Below are 23,028 nucleotides of genomic sequence, written 5' to 3' on the forward strand. Positions count from 1 at the left end.
TCTTTCCAGTGGAATATTGCTCAAGGCTGCTGGCCATAAAAAGAAAAATCATCAGTATGACAAAATTAAAAACAAACAAACACAATAATCCATTTTTAAAAAAAGATACACCAGCAATATCACTCACCAAACAAATAAACAGCACTAAAAATGCAGACAAATCTATAAGCAGAAGAACACAAAACTGGCAAGCCAAGCTGGCCAAGCCAGTCAAAACAGAAGAGCGTTTTGAAGGATGGCTGTGTTTTGGTTCACATATTGTTCCAGAAAGTCTGAATTGGATAGGTTCGGCTTTAAATGTACACTGAATCTCTAGTCATGGTCCAGATGTTGCCATAGCCAAAGTGTCCAATGCTTAGCAGTAAAAAAAATGGGACCTTTAACATAACATAGGAAGCTGTCTAATGCTGAGTCAGGCCATTCGTCCATCTATCTCAATATTGTCTAATACTGACTTGTAGTAGCACTCCAGATTTCAGACAGGGCTTTCTCTCAGCTCTATATGGATATTTTGGGTGGCTGATACTGGAACCTGTGTTCGTAGCAGATGTTCTACCACTGAGACGCAGCTCTCCCTCCAAAGCTGCAAAACACTGCACATTAAAGAGTACTATGAATATCATTAGGAATAGAAGTGAATTGAAGGAGCTATAGGTAATCAGAGGTTACATTACCTAGGCTATATTATTCTATTTTGGTGAGCTCCTTTTTGAATAGATCAATGTCAGCACAATTGTCCTTTTTGTATGAGTGTTATGTGCCAGGGCCAGTGGAATAGCAAAGCATCTGTTCTTCCACTTAAGTGTCCAGGATGCGATTTCAGAAATAATCTTCCCCTTGCTACTTTTTTGAGCGAGCAACAATGTGACCTTGCTGTCTGAGTCATTTCTCTTCCCTTCTCTGAGCAAAGCTTGTATGAGACACATTTTCTTTCCAAAGAAATCTAGGCTCTTTGCAAGAAACATATATTAAATAAAGATATATGCTAGTCACTGCTGAAGCTTATGTCCACTCTCAAAATAACTTGTTTAGATGGCTGGCCATGTGAACAGCCTTCATTATGAATAAAGCATCAAAACCGCTGCATATCTACTCGAGCTATTCTTTCAAATTGCAGCACCCATTACATGGCTGCCTTTAAAATAAGCAAAGATTGGATTCAACTGTTTGGGAGAAAATAGCCATTTACTGTGATGTGTGTTTTGGGGGCAAGTTTCATTTTCCTTCTTGGAAAAACAAGATCTTTGTGTCTAGGTAACAAATGTGCAACATTAAATCATAACATAAAGAACTGAGTTCTCACTTTGGCTTGTACAAAACTGTTCTGTACATGTGGATTTAAGCTTGAGTTTCATTGTTTTTAACAGGCTGTTCAAAGACTGATCATACGTATCTTGCAATGGATATACAGTGGTACCTCGGGTTAAGTACTTAATTCATTCCGGAGGTCTGTACTTAAACTGAAACTGTTCTTAACCTGAAGCACCACTTTAGCTAATGGGGCCTCCCGCTGCTGCCGCTGCACCGCCAGAGCCCGATTTCTGTTCTTATCCTGAAGCAAAGTTCTTAACCTGAAGCAGGCTTAGTGGAGTGTGTTACCTGAAGCGTATTTAACCTTAAGCGTATGTAACCCGAGTTACCACTGTAGTCCTGTAGAGAGGGCTAAAATCCTGATGCAATCAATGAGCTTGGGATAGCGTGCTCCATCCTTGACCTCCATGAACTATTTGTGTACAAATTTGTGTGTGTGTGTATGCTGCCTTCATGTGATCTATGCCCTACACCAAATGCAGACAACATTACATCCACTCCAAGCATAAAAGGAAAAGAACCCATTAATCATCTCCGCAGTGGTGAAACGGCACACATGGAGGAGGCAAAGGTGTTTTTAAAACCATATAATTAATTAAAACCTTGCGTAAATCAAACAAGCCACTGTTTGCATCTCTTTCCAGAAGTCTGCAGGGATCTACAGTGGCTATCAAAAAGAGTCACTAAAGTACTCAAAAAAATATGAGAGGATCAAACAAGTTACAGCCAATTATTCTCCTGCTATTGCCATAGTGCGGGGAGTGGAGGTAAATGTGACCAGACTGAAAGCAGCATGGCCACAATAAACCTTATTCATGACAGTTAGTCTTCCTGAGGAGGAAACTATAGCCAGGATAAATCCAATTCAAGAGGGGAGCTAAGCCAGGATGGATGAGGACAGATGATATGGAGGACAGGTGATAGACCTGCTGCCCTGTCACAATGAAAAGATGAGGTAGTTTTTAGACCCTTTTATAACTCAATGGTTGCATGACTCAATCCATTAAGAACTATAAAGCATTCTGGATGCAGTAGAGGGTTGTGTATTTTCGTTATTATCAATATAAGGAAATCTGTACTGAATCTATTGAAAATAAGTAGAGCCCTGAGTTTCTGTTCTTCTATGTTTATAGTCAGTGATGGCATGAATAATGCAAACTCTTACATAGGCTATCATGCAACTGAAGTAATTCCCATAAGATCCCACTTTTCAACAACGAAGGCAGATTATTAAGTTTCCTCATCCTCCAAGCAAAACAAAACCAGCAGTTTCCTTTCCACACTATGGGAAGAGTTCAAGGTGAAAGAACAAATTTATTCTAAACATCTATTGTTTCCTTTGACCTTCCAATATACATAGAACCCATTATTGCAGCTACCATTGCCACAGAATCAGTTTGTATTAGACACTACCTACTCCACAAGTTGTGTACTGTCTTTTCAAACCATAGGCTATAATTCTCCAAAGTGGCATGTTCAAGCTGTAGTGGTAGATGGCTAGAGGACGTGGCAAAGAGAAAGGGGTTTGGAAATGAGCTTTTAGAAGAAGAGTCTATGCATAACCCCAAATCAAGCCCCATCTCAAAACAAGAAAAAGGAGTGCCATTAAGTGGATTATTTAGGAAAAGTTTTGGGCAAACTCCAATTACCTCTCATGCATAGGCTGTGCTTTTTGGAGCAGGGGGAATGGTGTGCTGGTACACATACCTTGATAAATGTAATGTGGGAGCCAGCACAAAATGACTGCCATGAGCATCAAAGAAAGAGGTGGTGGTACTCTGTACAGTAGCCCAATAACACTGCGTTAGATAATTGTTTAAAGCATTAGAACCTAGTGCATCCAAGTTTGAAAAATGCCTTCAGGTGGTATAGTGTGGAGTACAGCTAGCTAAGAAATTTATATTCTCCTTTTGAAACTGGCAGTCATATTTCAAGATCAAAAGTTGCTTTATGAAAAAAAAAGTGGCACCTTCAAGAATATGTTTCAGAGTGGAACAGTGCTCCTGTTCAGGGTTCCAGACAAGCACACATTTCTCTGAGAGTACTCAATTCCATTCCTTTTGCCCCTCAATTTCCCCCTTTCTCTCCCTGACAAACAGTTAGCAATCTGTAGCCACTCAGCATTCTTAGTCATCATTAGGATTTGGGGATTTTTAAACTCCCCCATATTTTTTCCCCTCCTCAATTTTTATTTTATTTTATTTTGCATTTCTCTGTATGTGGATGGTTAGGTTTGCCATATGTCAGGAAAATTTCTAACATGCCCTGATTTTCAGGTGTAAAAATGGCATCTGGGTGAATTTTGCCATTTTGGCTGCAGGACAGGCATTTGGGAATGATTTCATTGCTCATAGATATTTTGTAAACTGTATTCTTGCACATACAATCAAATGAGCATGCACAACACCTTCTGCTTACACACCCATTGACTTCATTTCAGATCTGGAAACTAGGGAAATAGTACTACTTGCTGCGTATTGAAATGGCTCTCCTTTACACGGCTATTTGTCAATGGAACAATATGTTTCTCAGGTAGGTACAAGATAAACCGGATGTTCAGTTAATACATTTATGATTTCTTAAGCAAATCCTAGAACATCCTCTTTAAACTTAATCTGATTGACTCAAGAAGTAGAAAGCAGACACTTCCCTTCGGAAATGGAACAACAATTGGCAAAAGGTTAAAGATGTTGAATTACAGAGATGTGCCTGAATCTATACGAATAGCAGAATGATTGTAGAAAATTGTGGGTTCTTTTCAAAGAAACAGGAACTGGCTTTTCTGTATCATGTCTTGTTATACAATTTAGAATGCTCCTATGGCAGCAGAATAATGAGCAGAGCATCCCTGTGTTTTGAAGTCCTACCGTGTTCGATATGACTCACTTCTTAGTTCAGGGGAAGTCAGCACTGATGCCTTTCAGAATCCAGTTGTTGTTGTTCTATAGCTCTCAGCAAGCCTGGTCATTGAACATGTTGACTGGTGTTGATGGGATTTGGAGTCCAAAAACATATGAAGGGGGCAGCATAGTAGCTACCCCTGTCCTAGTTAATGTATTTAGGACTGCAGCTTAAAAGTGCAAATTTAGGGAAGCCTCTTTTTCAACTTCACTCTATACTCAAACTGAAAAAGCAGTTGTAGCTGAAGAATCCTTTACCAACACTAGCCAATCCTACAAGACTAACAGGATTCATATGGCATTGCAAATGTGCAATCCCTCATGTTGTGGCAATGTAACTACATTAAGTTACATTGAAGAAAGCAGAAATGTTTGTAGTAATTGGCAAGGGGTAGGGGTGAGGAACGAAGACATCTGAAAATTAACATTCAAAAACAACATTTAATTTCTAAAGTGAGGATGTAGTGAAAAGTGTCTACTTCCCCATCCCTGGGTTCCCTAAATTGCAAGTCATTCATTTTTTTAAAGTCAAATCTAAAACTATTTTATTTAATAGTTAAATATGAGTCTAAATTGCAACCTGTAGTCAGACATTGCTTATCATTTAGACAGTGGTAGTCAGCGTCCATTGGGACTGGTAAGGTAGGAGGCAGGAAGATGGAGCCATAGCCAAAAATAGACACATCCAACCATTTTTAGTGTTGTTCCTTCTTAGTTCAATAGAAGGAACATATCTTCAAGAATAAGCTGCAGTATTGGATAAGGAATATGGAAAGTTTTTTTCAGGGGCCACATTCTCATATGGGAAACCTTTCACAGACCACATGCAGAGTGGGGCAGAGACAAAAGTGGCAGAATCATAAATCCACATGATACCTTTTCTTCAGTAGACTAGTTTCTACATGGACTGTCTTCTATCTGGAAGCAAGAGGCATTATTAGTGTTGCATGTCAAGGCCCCCAAGCCACCCCCCAGGAGAATAAAGACACAAGGACACAGAATTTTAAGTTATTGTTAATGCGTGAGGCTGAAAGGGAAGCCTCAGAGTCGCACCACAGCTTAAATCGGCCCCGACTACACCCCCGAAGCGACCTGATTGGCCATCTGGCTACATGGTGTGGCTGGGGTCTCCCAAAGCATGATGCAGGACGCCGTCCCGCCTGCTGAGTGGGGTGGCCAGGAGGCCTGACTGCAACCCGCCCCCACAAAAAAGTGGAGTCGATTTCAAGGACACATTCCAGCCAAGCAGAAACATTCAAAGAGGGTGCGAAGCTAGGCCAGTAGAAGAAGTGATTGGGAAGGGAGAGTGGTCTGAGGCAAATACCCCAGGTCAGATGGAGAGGCTTGGGGGGGGGGGGCTACATTCAGCTCCCAGGCCTGAGGTTCCCTACTCACACACCTTGTTTTTCCTTTGTGTTGCAAGACTAATGAACCAACTTTCACTGTGCAGTTATCATTTGCTTCTAATTTCCTGCAAGCTTCCCTTCATAAATAATGTGAGCACAAAAAAATAAACTTGACTTTTTCAGCCTATCTAGTTTCCTATGAGGGAAACTGGATTGGTCCACCTATTCTGCCAAAGTAAACATCATCCAAATTCTTAAACCTGAAGGGGTACTCCTGTGCTCTTCTTAGGGATAAGTGGCCCTGTCAATTATGATTCCCCTCTGTTCACTTCCACATCAGTTTGTGCCATTTGTTTTAAAAAGTTGTCATGAAAATCAACCAGCATTTTAGTGCAAATCTCTCCAAATATACAAAATTTTGTATCCGATTTTGCTTAACGTATATTTTCACTAAGCTGTCTTTTCATGATACAAAAATGCATTTTATGTTCTTACCACATATATATGCATTTTAATGAAATCATTAGTATATGTGTTTATGCAAACTGAATTGAATTTTCTCCCCATCTCTAGGCCTCATCTTGAAAACATTTCCTGGGTCAAGAACTATGAGAACTAGAAGAACTTGGGACAAAGTAACTCGCTCCAAACTGTAAGAATTTGCTTTTCTGAAACTCAGAGTTGTGGCTTAGCCAGGCTGTTTAATTAAGTGAAAGCGAGTGGGACCGACTACTGCACTTTGGTAATTTGGAAGTCCTGTGTTTTATTATGATAAAAATCATAAGAGGCGTTTATGTAGTTCAGGACTCTGTTTTTATTTCAATGTTATCTAAAAGAACCATTGCTACGAAACTTCCTGAAGATGTGGTTTTAAAAAAGTAAAATAAACAGAGAGAGAGAGAGAGAGAGAGAGAAAGAAAGGGAGAGTCAGTCTTTGTATCACTTGGTTATCTTGCAGGACTTATTGCCTCATATTTAATAAACCACTTTGCTGTGTGTTGCTTAACTGGTAAGCAGTTATTGAGTCAAAATCAGAAGACTGCTATAAAATCAAACTGTCCCCTTTTTGTGTTCCAAGAAGGGAATGTTCTAATTGACCTATGGAGGGCCACCTTCTCAACTGCAACTCTTTTTGTAGATGCTGATAAAATTCCAAGCATGCAGGGAACCCTTACAAGAGTCAGTCTGAACTTAGGTTGAGAAGAGAATTAGTGTGAAGAGCCTCCATAATCACTAGCTTTCAGAATGTTTGTACAGTTCCATGCTGTGGAGCTATGCCTCGGGCCAGACTTTGCAAGAACCAGCTTGTAACCTCAGGCTAAGGTGATGTGAGCTAGGTTAGACATTCAGCCCACATGTTTCTCATAAGAGAAAGAGCAGACATATCATAGAAAGAAGATATTAAGAGCTGCTTGATACTGAGTCACACCAGTGTGGTCCTTCTACCTTAGCATCATCTACACTGAGTGGTAGACGCTCTCCCAGGGAAGTCATGCAGAGAGAGAATGCTTTCTCACCTTACAATCTTTAGATCCTTCAAGTTCGTAGAACATATTCTTTATGTGCTCTAAGAAAATATACTTTGTGTGTATATCACCGAGTTCTGGTTACACATACAAATTAAAGAACAAAAATATTCAAATCCTACTATTTTCTATCATAACTAGTCAACTTATTGAAATACAGTGGTACCCCAGGTTACATACGCTTCAGGTTACAGACTCTGCTAACCCAGAAATAGTACCTCGGGTTAAGAACTTTGCTTCAGGATGAGAACAGAAATTGTGTTCCGGCAGTGTGGCGGCAGCAGGAGGCTCCATTAGCTAAAGCGGTGCTTCAGGTTAAGAACAGTTTCAGGTTAAGAACGGCCCTCCAGAACAAATTAAGTACTTAACCCGAGGTACCACTGTACTTATTTTTTATTGATTCAGTTGGGTCCTAATACTCAAAATAGTTATGCCAGGGACAAAAGCAAAGTATCCGCTTGAATTTATTGGGTCTCTTTCCTGTGTATGTGTTGTTTTTTTGCTCTCAGCTTCTTCCATTCTCCATTTTGTTGCAGTCTAAGCTTGTTCAGCATTGCAGAGCTTGTCTGCAAAGCTACACTAGCCATCACCAACAAGCGCACACTGACTTCTCAAGTTTCAGCTTCCTTCTGTGAGAGCTCTGCTGCTCCTGTTTCCAGTGCTGAGTCACCAGCTAGCTTAATTCAGATCAGCTTCTGCCAGAGTGAAACTTTTCAAAGGTAACCTCTTTAGAGCATTCCAAATACAATGAATTTAAACATACATTTTATGTACATTAAATGTATAACTTTGACATAGATCACATCCATGCAATACATGGCATGCCTCCAAAGAATTCTGTAAACTATAATTTGCCCCACAACTCTCAGCACACTTAACAGACTACAGTTCCCAGGATTATTTGGGGAAAGCCGGGTGCTTAAAATATATGGTGTATATGTGATCATAGTGTTGGGTGGGGTATTGTAGGCCATCCTCCTTAATGCAGAGCGCCCTCAACAGTTGACTATCCATCTCTGTTTGAAGATCTAAGCTAGGGCAAAGAGATCCAGCTTTTTGAAGTTCCAGCTACAGCAAAGCCATCACCCCTACAACTAATTGGTTACACTGTAGTGTGTAAACTGACAATAAATTTATCCTAATGCTCAATTGAAATCGACCTTCCTGTAACTTAGGGCCCATTATATATAGCCCTACCTTCTGGAGTAGGTGAGAACAAGTCCTTGCCATTTTACAAGGCAATGCTGAAAACACATTGTCTTCCAGTGGAATCAGTTAACACTTTAAGTTCTTGCTTTGGTAATATGGCATGTGAGTGAGGACAAAATTTTGTGGATCCCCTCCTAAATATTTCTTATTTTCACAATAATTCCTTTAGGTGCAGTTGCCTTTTAATGGATCTTTTCAGTAGGTACCTATATTTATTATTATTATTATTATTATTATTATTATTATTATTATTATTATTATTATCCCTACTACTTTTGTGCTTCCATGGCTAGGCACCTTGTACATGGGAACTGCCTACACTGCCCTAAACCCAATCCTGAGTTTTGAGAGATCTTAAAGTTAGATAAACTGACTCGATTGGTATGTGGAGAGGGGGAGTTCTGAGTTTTCATGTATTATGTGCAGCCTGTGCTTTTCAAAATATCTTTGCTGTGTCTGGGAAATCATTGCAACAGGACAGCTGTGGTTACATATACACAGCCTGTACAATTACTTCAAAAACTCTGGCAAATATAATTGCTGTGCAGTTGGAAAGGAGACACACGATGGCTTTTCAGAGCCCCAACTTCATATGGAACTATGCAGCCTCACGATAGCTGGATGAGCTGCTAGTGTGGAGATTGATTCATCTCTCAGAGTGTAAATTGCGACTGACGTTTACAAGGGATTCTTGTGGCTATTGTCTCTTCCCCTTCCTGCCTGCCGGCCTGTGCAGAACAAACAGCTCAGCTTCATTGTCCTGCCATATTTTAGAAAGTTAAAGTAAACACTGTGATCACGCTGTTTACTTCAATATTGTGCCAGCGAAACAGCAAATTGGCAGTCAGCAGTCATCAGGCAGCCAGCAGTAAAACTATACAACAGTACCAGAAAGCTGCAAGTATGTCAGCCCGTTTTATCCCTAATATAGGAGGGGAAATTCCCAAACATTGGATTTCAATTGGCTTCTTTGTCACCTACTGTTATTCAGTCGAGTCTGAATTATTTTTCTGGATCTGGGTTATCTGCTGCACGGAAGTTCCATTTCTCTGTAATTTAGATGTGATTTATATTCATACCTAAAGCTGTAATTGCAATTTAAAGAAGCAGCTCAGTCTAATCTGAATTCATCATCTGACTCCTTACCATCCTCTTTCACATCCAACATCACCATCAGCTTTCTTCATTATTTTAGCACATGCACGAACACATACATTATCCACAGCAATCCTCTTAAAAATGTGCACCTATGAGATTTGGGTGGCCTTGTTTTCCCCACTATGTGTGACAGGGATGGGGAACCTGTGGCCCTCCAGATTATGTTGGACTCTGAATCCCATAAACCCCAGTCAGCACAGCCAGTGGCAATGGATGATGAGAGTTGTAGCTCAAGAACGTCTGGAGGGACAAAGGTTTTCCACCCCAGATTTATCCCAATATTGTGAGCAGTGTTGGCCTTCTAGAGCATTGTACAGGAGTCTTTCCATCCTGAAAACTGAACCATAGCTCCCTGGTGCATTTGGCAACTTTAGCAACCACCACATGAAAAGAATAACAATAAGATAAGGATATATTTATTCATGGCTCATCTTACAACATTTGTTTAAATGTGACCTTTGCTGGTGTCTTTGGCTTCATCTGCTCTTTTTATATTTTTGATAACTGCCTTTTTAAAAATGCTTTTTAAAAATTTGCAGCATGATGCTGCAGAACTTGCCCAAGAATTTTTAAAATAAAATTTGCTATTAGCTGCAAAAATGTTGAGATCTGTTTTTAAAATCAGAAAAATGAGAATCTTGGAGAAACAAAAAAGACATCCTTCCATCTCTACTCAGAGGAGACTCATTGCAATGAATGGGCCTATCTTAGTCATGCCCTTTCATTTCACTGAGTCTGCTCTGAATGAGATTAACATGGGACACAACACATTGATCTTTAGATCCCATTCCCTGCTCGAGTTATCCTACTTGACAAAGTTCCTTTCATGGACAATCTGGAGAAGACAGATTGTATTATTGAATCACTGTCTCTTTAAAGAGTAAAGAACAGTTTCATAGCAGTATACACATTAAATGAATTAAACTGACAACTGTCAGTTCAACCTCTTTTTGCTTTCAAAAAAAATCATACAGATCCTTTGTTTAAAAAAAGGTTGAATGTTACTTCTGAAACCAATAGCTACTACAGCTTCCTTGATTATATCAACACAAAGCTCCAGAGTTAAGAGTGGAGAAGGGAGGTATTTAAATAACATCATTAAGGATATCATTAAAAGCCAGCTATTACTGAACAGGTGCAAAATTGTTAAATTGCTGCTAATGACAGCAACAGTGAGCGTTGTCACCTATCTAACTAACATGCTTGCACTGTGTGTGTCATTTGGCGAGCTGCGGCTTATATGCGTACATGAAAGAGAATCTGCATTGATGATAACAGAAGGACTGTTGTACTGGCAAGCAAACATTATAAATTGAAGAGTAACAGGCATTTATCTCCAGAAGCCCTTCCTAGGAAAAAAGTAGAGGAGAAACACACACTCACACTCCAAGATCTAACATATCATTAAGTCACAGCATTGCTCCACTTATTTTTAGCTTCAAGCTAATAGCTAACCTGACTATCTTTTAATACTTTTAAGATCTTATCCAATTAAAAGCAGATGGTAAATATGTTCTTAGAAGACTACAAAGAAGATTAGCTGAGTTGTGCGATCCACTGCCTTAAAAAAATGCCCCTTTCTTGCTTCCCAAGAATATTTCCTGCACCACTGATGAAAACCAACGAATGAATAGATAAAGAACCCATCCACATGATGCTGACACAAAACTTCACACATACACTATGCAAAAAGAGGAAATAACATTACCCCCTTCTCTCCTCCACCTCTACCTCCACAAACTCACAATGCCTACGATAACAATGTCTCACACCAAATGTAACCAACCTGTAGAAAAGACTATGAATTGAAAACAGATACGCTATATGTAGCTTTGTTATTCCTGAAAAAGTTTCAGTAAAAACCATTTAAAGAAATTTCCTACTATCTTACCCACCTTCACGCAGAAAGCTTGGGCAGCTGCTGGGGTTCATGAACTCTACCAGGGACCACCATTGATGCAGGCCCTGGGAGCCACCAACCTGTATAACTCACTGGGGTACTGTGGGGAAATTAAAAATGGTGTCCTGGAGTTCTCTAATGCAGGAGACGATTCACCTTGCCAAAGCCAGTAAAGATGTCCTTGACCATAAACCACAATAAAGTAGTGACCAAACAACAAAAAACACAGTATATCCAAAATAAAAGAGACAAAGGCTAGGCAAACAGAAACAGTTCAATGGGATTTACTCCCAGGTAAGTGCACATAATTCATCCTTTAAAGTAGTGTGAGAAGAATGAAATAATCTCTAGCTAGCACCTAAAAGCAAGTAACCTTGGGAAAGTACCCACAGCCACCACTGAAAGGGCTTTGTCTCCAGTCACTCCAGTCATTTTCTTGAATCAAAATGACAGTACCCCTAAACATTTTTTAAAGAAAAACTCTCTCTCTCTCTCTCTCTCTCTCTCTCTCTCTCTCTCTCTGTGTGTGTGTGTAATGTATCACATTTGTTAATGTTACTTTAAAACTTCCCACAATCCGGGAGCTTCAGATTTCAATGCTCTACAACTCCCATAATCTTTGACCATTGGCCATGCTGACGGAAGGGGCACAGCTCAGTCATTCCTGGTTTCATGTAATAATTAAGCATGTATTTGGCTCGCATTAGTTCTTTTGCTGTGTGACAGAAGACCCCCCCACCCCTTTTCCTTTCACACAGTGGTGAATATAAGGGATTTGGAGTAGTGACAAATTCATGTGATCGCATGAAAATTAAAGACTCACCACTTGATAAAGCCGTTTCTCAATGACAGGAACATGATAGGAAAAACGGCTTTCAGGGTAACTCCATTCCAAGTAAAATCCATTCCAGTCAGCCATGTAGGCTATCACACCAATATAGTCATTGTCCTCTCATTTTCCGTTATAAACAGAGATTAGACTGACTATGACAGTATTTCACCTTCTAGAAACAGCGTCATTTTGTGTAATATTCCCCCCCCCACATGCCTTTGTCACTATCAGATGTCTAGAAGCTATGAATACACAGGCAACCTAAAACTCATTTATCTTTCCATAATTTTTATTTCATGTTTTTGTGTGTATGCCTGTTGACTAAACTTGGCCCAAGGGGATGGGTTAATACAGTTAGATGATTTACTGTTCTGTCCTTGATCCTGTCATGTCTGGATAGCTCAGTTGGTTAGAATATGGTCCTGACTGCAGGTTTGATCCCCGTACAGGACAGCTGCATATTCCTGCATTGCAGGGGGTTGGAATAGATGATCCTCAGGGTCCCTTCCAGCTCTACAATTCTATGATTCAATGTGTTTTGGGAGGGCCATTTCGTCCACCTTGGGGCTCTTTTCTTTTGTCCATGCAAAAGTCTGCTTAGGAATGCATAGTATTCATGGAAAATAGAAATTATTTCAGTATTTATGGATAAGGAATGGGTGTTGGGGCAACATGCTCTACCCCAACCAATGCACATTAATTCGAATGTTTGGAATGGATCCCTGTAGCTCCCCATATATTTATTATTCACAGATACTGAAGAACTAAAACATCTGACATTTAAAAACAAATGGGTCAATATGGTTTAGGGAGTCATGGACAGAAAAGCTGGGCACTTTTCTGGGAGCAGGCCTTATTGAACAAGGTGTGACTTTTGTCCGAGTAAGAAAGAATAGGCTTGCTCTGGCAGGGAAACAACAGCGGAGCGAGTATGAATGGAACCCCCCACTGAGGATTTTCTCTCATCATTTTTCACTTTCCATTTTTATTTAGGTGAAATCCAGTGAGCACCTGGTGGGACCCCTCTAAGAAAGTGAGCTACTTTCATCCATTGCATTTGATCTTCCTGTGAAATCCCCTCAGGTATTCTACATGAAGGCAAACTCTCAAAAATTAATGCCTTAAGTGAGGGGAAAGAGAGAGGGATCAACACCAACAGTTGGAGACCATCCTGACATTTTGAAAGAACCATCCTCTATTCGAAAGAAGCAAAGAAAGAGGAGATGCATCAAAATGATTCCAACAATCGAACTTCATCAAATAAGAGAGTCATTATAGACTGAAAAAGCCCCACATTTCTTTTGAGAGATGTTGGCTCGGTAGGATATCGAAAGCAATCTTCAACTGAAATAAATCAAGCCTTTCAGTATTTTGTACAAAATACAGTCATACCTTGGATCCTTTTTTTGGAACCCAAACGTCCAACGGGGCTTCCATGGCTTCCGATTGGCTGCAGGAGCTTCCTGCAGCCAATTAGAAGCTGCATATTGGTTTCTGAATGTTTTGGACTTCCGGAACGGATTCAGTTAGACTTCCAAGGTATGACTGTATATAGAATAAGAGTTGGAAGAGACCACAAGGGCCACCCGCTGCAATGCAGAAATCTTTTACCCAGTTTGGGGTTTGAACCCATGACTCTGAGGTGAAAAGTCTCTACCAAGTGAGCTATCCCAGGCTTCATTTGTTAAAGTTTTTTAAAGAACAGTTTTGAGGCTGTGCAACCCTCCCCTCTCCCCACACACTTTCTTATTCTCATGACTTTTGGTGCTACCTCCCCATTTAGCCTCAGGGATCCAGCCAGCTAGCCAGAGCCCACACCAGAATACTCTATTCCATTCCCAACCCATCTTTTCTGCTTTTCATTTCCAAGTGATTCTACCCCCCCCCCCCATGGCCACTGAACATGCTAATTCCTCATTGATTTGTTTGGGTGTATATGTGTGTGAACATTAATCTCTTAATTATATTTTAAAATATTTCTCATACTCTGCAAACCCTAGGGTTTCCTAGAGCATGCTCATTGCACCCTGGGTTTTTTCTTTCACGGACCCCACTTGGGTCCCAATTTTGTCAGCACTCACTACCTGAGCTCACTAGCAAAGGGAGATACTTTGGTGACAAATTTAGTTTTCCACAAGTGATTAAAAAATGCAGGAATTCCAGGAACAAAGTCTAAAATAATCATGCAACCTTCCAGTGTCTACATCTACAAATCATGCTGGAATGACAAGGTTGTCAGAAGAAGAGATTGCTAAAGATAACCCAATAAAATAAAATAAATAATGATTTGTTAGAAACTCCATGAATATTAGCTTGCTTACCATAACATCCATTTCTGTCTGGTTTCTCTATGCCGGGCCCACTGAATCCTGGGCTACAAAAACAGCCTTGGCGTCCATTACGAACTTCACATTTTGCACGCTCATCACATGGGATGGTACAGTTCTGGGAAGAGTAGCTACTGTCCAGCAGTGTGGATATGAACACTAAATGGAATTTAAAAGAAATGTGAGTTTTGTCTTTGTAGTTGTTGAGTTCTGAAATCAGTTTTAGGCAAACACATTTGGGACAAAATAAAATTGGCATTAAGCTGAAAAATCTTATTGCTAAAGAGTCCTGTTGAACAAGGCTTGAAAACAAAATTATAACTCCTGAATGAATGATTTAAGCTCAAATACCTAGGCTTTCAAGTATGTGGATTTGTCTTGAAAAGCATCAGCCTTCAAGTGTGTTCAGTAAACACAGTAAATATTGCAAATCAAACAAAGCTCCACAGTATTTTTGAATAAACTATAAGTGTTTAATTCTACCATGTTTCCCAGCACAGGGCAAAAGTGGCAAATAGTTCTTAGTCCAAAAAACACAACAGAGGAGACAAAAAACATTGTGCATCTGCAGGACACCTCTCCTCCCCACAACAAGCATTTTAACATTACTTTTTAATAGCACTAGTCCAACAATGTAACTTCATGGAAGATTACATTTACACACAATAGCAGTATCATTTCGGAACACTTTCCCCATTTTTCAAGGCTACAGTATGACTATCTGAGCTATTTGCTTCATCTTGAGTGTGATAATGGAGCCCAGGCCGATTTTCAAATTCTCCTTACGTCTGGTGATTGCAACGAGTTTCAGCATTATGAAAGTTTGCTTTTGAAAACATTAAGTATAAATTCATTTCCCCATAATGGCAACCTTTATTACTATTTCACATAAGCCACTCTGAGTTTCCCCGTTCTCCCCCTGAAGAGTGGCAAATCTATTTTCTGAATAAATAAATAAATGCATTAACACAAAGGAAAAGGAAACAGAATGCAAACAACACAGACCAAGCCATTGACTCAGATGAAATCCCTGTAACTTCAGGGGAGCTTACTATCTTTTAAGGGTGCTTAGGATTGCAGCCTAAACTTCATAAAGTAAGCAGTTGTTGGACAATACTCTCCTAACCCTAATATTACTTTCTAATATTTGAATCGCCATCTTAGTGCTTTATGTCCAAGATTAATTACTGCAGGAAAAACAAGAAGTAGCTTTCTATGAATAATAATGTCCAAAAACATTTTAAAGGTCATGATTATACAACTTTGTAAATATATAATTCTGTTCCCTTCCTCTATTACATTATGCATTATTTATGTGCTTCTTCCCTACAGAAAACCTCTTATTATTATTTCTGAATCTGGCCATCTGTGAGATGTGGCCTTGGTTTAACAAACTGGATAATATTCACATTCACCACTGCCGCCGCCAATGCAATAGCATTTCTGTCTTCTCAAGGTCAGAATTCATTTGAGCTCACGGGATTATTGTCGTCAACTTCTATGAAGGCCAGTCTTCTGCAGACATTAGAGTTTCTTTGCCAAGGTGGTTTTGACAAATCTGGCAACTTCCAAAGCTGGACCTGAGAAACTACTTGAGATTCAGACCATTGGTCCATCCCAGTCCTACTTGAAGATGCCAGGGACACTCTATTACTGTGCTTTGGTTGTCCCACATGGATCTCCCAAACTTTCTCTTCCCTATTTCCACACCCTGCCCACCAGTTTTGTCTCTTACATCCAACTTAACCATTCATGAAATAAAATTACCTACCTAGGACCAGTAGAAGTTTCATGGGTGGTGCTTCTAAGAAGTGCTCAGTCTTGAATCCCTTTGTAACAAAATATCTGGTCCTGCTGGAAAATGTATGATCGTGGGCTAAAGGGTTGCACATGCCGATTAGAAGAGGGGATCGCGGCGAAATGCCAAAGCTCTTTATTCTGCCATTTGCCTGTCCGTATGCTTCTTCAAATATTTTGAGGGAAGGATGAAGTGAGCTAAAATGCTGAAGAGCAAATCAGCTGGAGAGCAAAGTAAAGGAATTGTATAGAAAGTTTGATCAAACAGATGAATGAATATGAGTGAGGATAGGCGCAGGAGACAGGCATGAGTACAGAGTTTAAGGAGATGGAGCGTTAGGGACTAACAAGAAGATTTAAGAAACATACAGGGATAGAACCAAAGACTGAGGATAGCACAGTGGATGGAGATCACAATGGAAAGCTGTGGGGAGTAGACCAGGAATGAAAAATGAGCATTAAGAAATGGTGAGGCAGTTACCAGGATCCCACCAGCCTTGCCTGATGTGGGTTGAGCAAATCAGAATTCTAGCACTCCAAAAGAGTTGGTGAAATCTGTAGTTTGCTTCCGTGTCGACTGCTTTCCTTGGCTATCCAGAGATGTCCCAATCGCAGTCTGAAATTCGGTCACTTTAAGAGCAGCAGCATGAGAAGGAGGCACAGGAAATCCACTGAGATTTCTTTTGTGTGGAAAACAAAGATATAAAGCCATGGGAGGAAGGAGGCAGGAAGCCAAATGTGCAGCAAGGAATTTCAGGACCAGCAGGGAGGCTCAAAGCAGGGAGGTACGTGTTAAGGCCCTAAAGGGGTGATGTAATCATAATTAGAGGATAAGTGGCAAAGAATATTGGGGGTGGGGAGAAGATGAATTTTGCTACACCTAACAGAGAATGGGGGGGGGGGGATATGGCAACATAATGCAGGCAAGAACACGTCCAGTCTCTTTCACTTGGATATATTTTGCTTCCTGCTATACACCTTTTTCAAATTTTGTATTCTATTATTACTATAATTGAAAATATATTTCTATCCCACTTGTTTATGGCGGGAAAAGGACCTTGCTGCTGCTGCTGCTATCTTATAGTACCCTTGATTTTACTGGAACTCAGCTGCAAAAACATGCAGTGCTCAAGGTAAGATGATGTGTGGAAAAGAAATGCTTAGAACTTTTAGGATTACTTGAGTGTCTATACACACACGCACGCGCACGCGCGCACACACACACACACACTATTTTTTCCTACATGCAGAATTTTTCTGTACTGTGTTGGATTTTAAAAAAAAAAACCAAAGTGAAAATAGTGTATGAAGTCAATAAATGATATTATCAGGGAGTGCACAGTTCCCAAGAATAGAACCACACAACTTTTTCTTTTGAGGATAGGCAGCAACTGAGTGTGGTGCTAGGTGTGGACCAGCTTCATAGTCATGGGTGACTTTGCATTGTGAAAACCACACTAGTTATAACTCCAAAAGAACTGCTGGAAGCTCCCATCCTGATGGCAGGTCAGGCTTTAGACTTTGCAGGCCTTCAGCACTGTTTACCGGACCTCATCTTCCATTGCACCTGAAGGCAGGAGGCTAGCTCATGGGTTACATGGTACATGCAGCTCTGTCTTCTAACAGCTTGCCAGTGCCATCTGTGCCTCAGGCAGCAGAATGTGAGGTGTGGTAGGCAGACCCTGAAATACCACACCTGTGCTCTCTTTACCTAACAGCTTGTCTTGGTAAGCTTGGCTTCATCTGCTGGGTCACTTTCTCCTGGAACATATGCCCCTAAACCTGACTTATCCCTAGTTAGTTTTCCCTGCTGAGGTGTTATTCCTTCTGGATATCTGAGAGCCATATCCAACTGGTCACCACAGAATTCAGGCCTCTCAGATCCATCTACATGACCTTCTCTCCTATGTTTATGGAAGACAGGAGCCCATTTGGGTGGGCACTACTGTTTTTCTGAAAAAAGATGTTCTGAAAGGCTATGCGAGACAAAACACATCTCACAACTGCAGCCATTCTGTCACTACATGTGGAAGTTTGCCAACTCTGTAACAGCAGGCAAGAGCCACAGTGACAGGAAATCTCTCTTTGCAAGAGAAAATTAGAAAGTAATATGAAAACAGTGTTTCCGCTTTCCACACCTACTTGGTAGGCTGGAGGCCGCAAGCACATTTCCCTCCATTTTTAAATTCAGCTTTCTTTCTATGAAGGCAAAACTCTCATTGCCTGCATCAGACTACAGTGTAGTCTGCAGGCATAGAGTGGAGAGAAGCCATTTCTATTTCCATTTGCTGAGGTTGCAACTCCTGCCATGTTACCCAGGGTTGAATTATTTAGCCAGAAGATGGGACGGCTTCTGCTGGTGGCACACTGTTGTCCCTCTGCACCACAGCACACAACTGAGCAGGTGCTGGGCATGCTGTCATGCACTTAATTCTCTTCCACTACCCCCCTCAAGGCACTAATGTGTCCTCACATCATGCAGCTGGGAACTGTTCTTATTTCCCCAAGAACCAGAAAGGTTGTTGTTGGGAGTTATTATGGCAATAGTGTAAAGTATTGTGTGAAATATCTTCCCAACCATAATATCCCAACTGTACATGGGTGTGGTTATGAAGGATGCTGAAAACAGCAACTTCACATCTCACCTTCCCTTTCCCCTCTCATAACATAAACCTTGAGACATTATAAATTTCTCACCATGGTGGGGACCTCTAAAGTTGGGAGCCTTTCTGCTTGTGTAAGCTTCTTCCACATTTTAGAACCATGATCTTCCATGGTCCTAAATTGAAAAGGGAACCTACACAGGTAAGCAGCCTCCAATCTACAGAACATAACCTGCCCCCCCAACACACCTCAGGATGGGTGATGAAGTTAGCGTGCTCATCCCAACTCTTCCTCATCAAGTGAGGGATCTAGGATGGGACTATAGTGACTCATGTGACATGACATCATTCTGCACCAAGTTTCCCATCCCTGCTTTGCTTGATTGTCTGGAACTTGCAGAAGCAAATAAATGTGAAGTGAAATGACTCAACTTTACCAGGAAGTTTAGAGGACATGAAGTTGTTCTTTGTAATAAGCTCTACTTCTGGGATAAAAGCTGTTGTAGTCCTGTGCAGCCAGCTACAGCAGAGCTCAATGGAGGGAGAAGCCAGCCAACCAGCCGAGTCTCAGGGGGTATTCACCTGGAGGCAGAGTCTGTATACAACAGGCATAGGCAAACTCAGTCCTCCAGATGTTTTGGGACTACAACTCCCATCAGCTAACAGGACCAGTGGTCAGGGAATATAGGAATTGTAGTCTGAAAACATTTGGAGGGCCGAGTTTGCCTACACCTGGGATACAAGGTTCAGTCCAGTCCTAAGGTCAGGAATATCTCAGTTCATGTAGCCAGACGATCTGGGGGTCAAAAAAAAACCTGAGGAGCCAAGATCACAAGAAGCAGCAAGGTCTGGCCTGGAATGACAAATGTTGTTTCCAGCAACTGACTGAGGTTGGAAACCCTGCTTAAGAAAGCTGGAGCTAGCTGGTTCTCATCAAGAGCAAGAAGACTGATTAGCAGCAGGTGGAGGCACTTCACTTTCTGCTCCTTCAGGCTGCTGCTCAGCAGGTGAAGCCGACTGCTGGCCCATGACAAAAGCACTTTCTGATAGGTGCTTCCTGTCTGGGTGGGTGTTGCCCTAATATCCAATCTACATGCAGCTCCACTATCACTAGCCTGATGTGCCATTTCAATAGACTATATCAACTTTGACCCTACTTGTTCCGAGCCTTCTAATTGGGTTTAAGAATTGGCTTGTGTCTCTCCACAAAAAGATTTCCCCAAGGAATCACGTTGTATTCTTGTGCTCCATAACAGACATATTTCTAATCTCTTTTGCAATGGGAAACTTACCATATTGGTTAGATATACAGATGCACAGAAACTGTTCCCTGTGTATTTTCAGTAGTATTTCAACAGTATTTTTTGAGGACCGACAAAGAGGAGGAAAGCACATAAGAAGCTCATAAGTGAAAAGGAGAAAAAAAAGAGAGAAGATCTTGATGAGGAGCTTAGATGAGCTGAGAAGGTAGGAATGAAAGGTGAAAAGCAGAGAGGAGCAGGAAAGGGGTCAGCTCATAAAACCATTAAGGATAATATGAGAAGCTTACATCAGATGTTAGCAGGCAACGGGGAGCCAGCAGAGATGACAATTTTGGGAATGTCAGAGCACTATCTTAATGGAGGCTTATTTTCACAACAGATTAGTGGTAAAACTGAATGTTGAGGGTATCAGCTGGAGCCTAAAGAAAATGAGGTCGCAGTAATCAAGGATGAAGAGGATGATGGACTTGACAAGTTTTATATTTTTTGTGGTGAGAATGAAGAGGAAATGGAAGATTTTAGAGACATTTGGGAGATAAAACCACCTGGATTTAGTGATAATATCTACCAGTATATAGGGATAAAGAGTGGAGTGACACATGAGAAGGAACAGTAGACCATGTGAGAAAATGCCTTCAAAATCTGCAATGTTGCCAAGACTTTCTTATTGCTGTGAAATCTCAGTAGCCGCTGATGGGGGGGGGGGGAATCCCTGATGCAGTCAGAATCTGCAAAACTTTAGAGATGGGTATATAGAGAAAGCAAGAGAGTTATTTCCAAGAGTTGTGTAATTTTTTGCAAAAATGGTCTCAATGTTAATTATATATTAGGAAATGCAAGGGACAACTGTATTGCCAGAGACAGTAGAAATTCTGTGAAAAACAAAAGTAACATCCATTCACATTAGTCTCTTGCCCACTTCATTGCTATCTTTAATTTGAGACTCTGTATAGATTCTTCAGAAAGTAAGGCCAGCTTGGAGAAAATGTTTGATGGTGATTGTCCAATAAGCCCAGGCTTCAATAAACCAAATTTCACAATCTCAAGGGAGAGTTTATATCCCATTTATCAAACAACGAGAGAGACTCACTTAGCTCACAACACATGCAGAATCTGGCCTTTGCAAATTCCCATATGGAATTACCTGATTTACACATCTCAGAATAATGTGTCAATTGGCACTTAGCTAATTGAGCTAATGTTGAAAAACAGTTGTCAGCAGTCTAAATGTATCAAAAGATGAATTTAAAACTTTATTTTGAGAGAAAACACACATTTGAATATATATTTGGAAAGAATGCACACTTCACAATTCATTTTAATTTGGGTTTCAAAGTAGTTTGAGGGTTGTTGTTTTTAATGCAGATTAATCTGGAAGTAGCAAATAATGGAATCATGTGTAAAAATATAGACCAGAAAAAGAGCTGTCCATCCCTGTATGTAGCATAGCAATCTGTTTTGGGTTGTCATCAGTTAGTGTTGTTGTTAATGTTATTGCTTGTAGTGCATTCAATTATGCTTTCTATTGATTTATAAGTTTATTTCAGGGGTTGCCAACCATTTTGGACCTGGTGGTACATTGTGAGAAAGGGAGTCAGTCACAAAATGGCTGTCATGGAGGCATGATAGGGTTGCCATATTTCAAGAAGTAAATCGTGTCCTCTCTCAAAGAGGGCACGTGTTGCGGTGAGACCTGGAGACTGACCCCCTGTGTTGTGGGTGGGTAAGATTGGTCAGCCACAACACCCGATTGGTAGGTCCCTCGATGTTGGGTTCAATCTGGCCAGTGGGGCACAGTCCAAACGGATCGAGGGACCTATATATACCCATGCACGTGACCCAGAACTTCCTTTTTTGGCGCGTGTGTTCAGAACACCCACCCACCTCTCCCTACTTTTAGGGCTTTTGTGCTTGACCTTGCTATGCCATTGTGTGTCATCTGTCATTGGGACAGGGGCACAGCAGGAATTTCCCCCATTTGGCTGATTGCCTGTTGCCATTAGGGTTTCGCCTGCTGTGTAGCAAATTGTCAGAATTTGTAAGGTTGCGGATAGGCTCTGCTTCAGGTGACAGGGATGGGAGAACACTCTCGCCATCCCTATGTGAAGGGTATTCTGTTAAAGGAATCCAGGGACTCAAATGGTTTGGTCAACCCCTGAGAGGGGGTTGTGCCCGTGCCTGAGTCCAGGGGGATAACTGGGTGGCGGACATAGTCTGTTCCCGGCTTTCTGCCTATCTGGGTGTTCATCCTTGGCTGACCTATGCTGGTGCCCTGGGTCACTGCTACCTGCAAGGGTGCAGGGAGCTAGTCGAACCGCAGCCTATGCAACCACACACTTTCTATAATCAATAAAGTTGTGGCCTAAATTCTGCCAAAAACCAACTAGAATTTGAGTCAAGTGTGAATTTATTTAGGGGGGAGGTCTCTGGGTCTGAACATGTAAAAATCCAGACAGTTATCGAGCTCCTAACTTGTTGAATTTTTTTTTGTGTGATCACCTGCCCATGCCAGACCATGATATGGAGCCAGAGCCCAACCACCTGCTCCCAAGCCAGAGCTTGAACCCAAGTCGCCCTCCCACAACCCCCCCCCCCAATGGAGCCACCAGAGCCCAATACAGAGCCCAAGCCCAAGCCTAAACCCAAGATGCCGGTGCTCAAAAAAGTAAAAAACAAAAAAACCAGAGCCGATACAGAGTCAGAGCCCAGCCACTGCTCTCAAGCCCGAGCTGCCTGCACACATTTTTTAAAAACAAACAAACCCCTTTTGGTTAAAAATGAAAAAAATCCCTTGAGTAGCCAGGTTGCCCTCCCAAAAGAGGCCATGTCTGGGATTTCCCTGACATGTGGCAACCCC

General features: G+C 41.1%; 1 protein-coding gene across 4 annotated transcripts in view; it reads right to left on the reverse strand.

Annotated features, from left to right (window-relative positions):
* ADGRL4 (adhesion G protein-coupled receptor L4) overlaps window positions 1-16,981 on the reverse strand; it is an 81,387-nt gene extending 64,406 nt beyond the window's left edge. For 2 of the 4 annotated variants that reach the window (XR_014565398.1, XR_014565399.1), the window contains exons 1-2: window positions 16,281-16,981; window positions 14,504-14,668 (exon numbers count right to left, since the gene is read on the reverse strand). Coding sequence is in view for 2 of the 4 variants with exons in the window: in XM_083743363.1 (XP_083599489.1) it covers window positions 14,504-14,668; window positions 16,281-16,401 (286 nt within the window). In the remaining 2 variants the exon portion in view is untranslated. The remainder of the gene's footprint in view (window positions 1-14,503; window positions 14,669-16,280) is intronic. The other 2 variants (XM_083743363.1, XM_083743362.1) reach the window with 2 other exon arrangements.
* Between the last annotated feature and the right edge of the window lie 6,047 nt (window positions 16,982-23,028).

Source organism: Podarcis gaigeae (assembly GCF_964106915.1).
Source record: "Podarcis gaigeae genome assembly, chromosome: 6".
Classification (NCBI taxonomy): Eukaryota; Metazoa; Chordata; class Lepidosauria; order Squamata; family Lacertidae; genus Podarcis; species Podarcis gaigeae.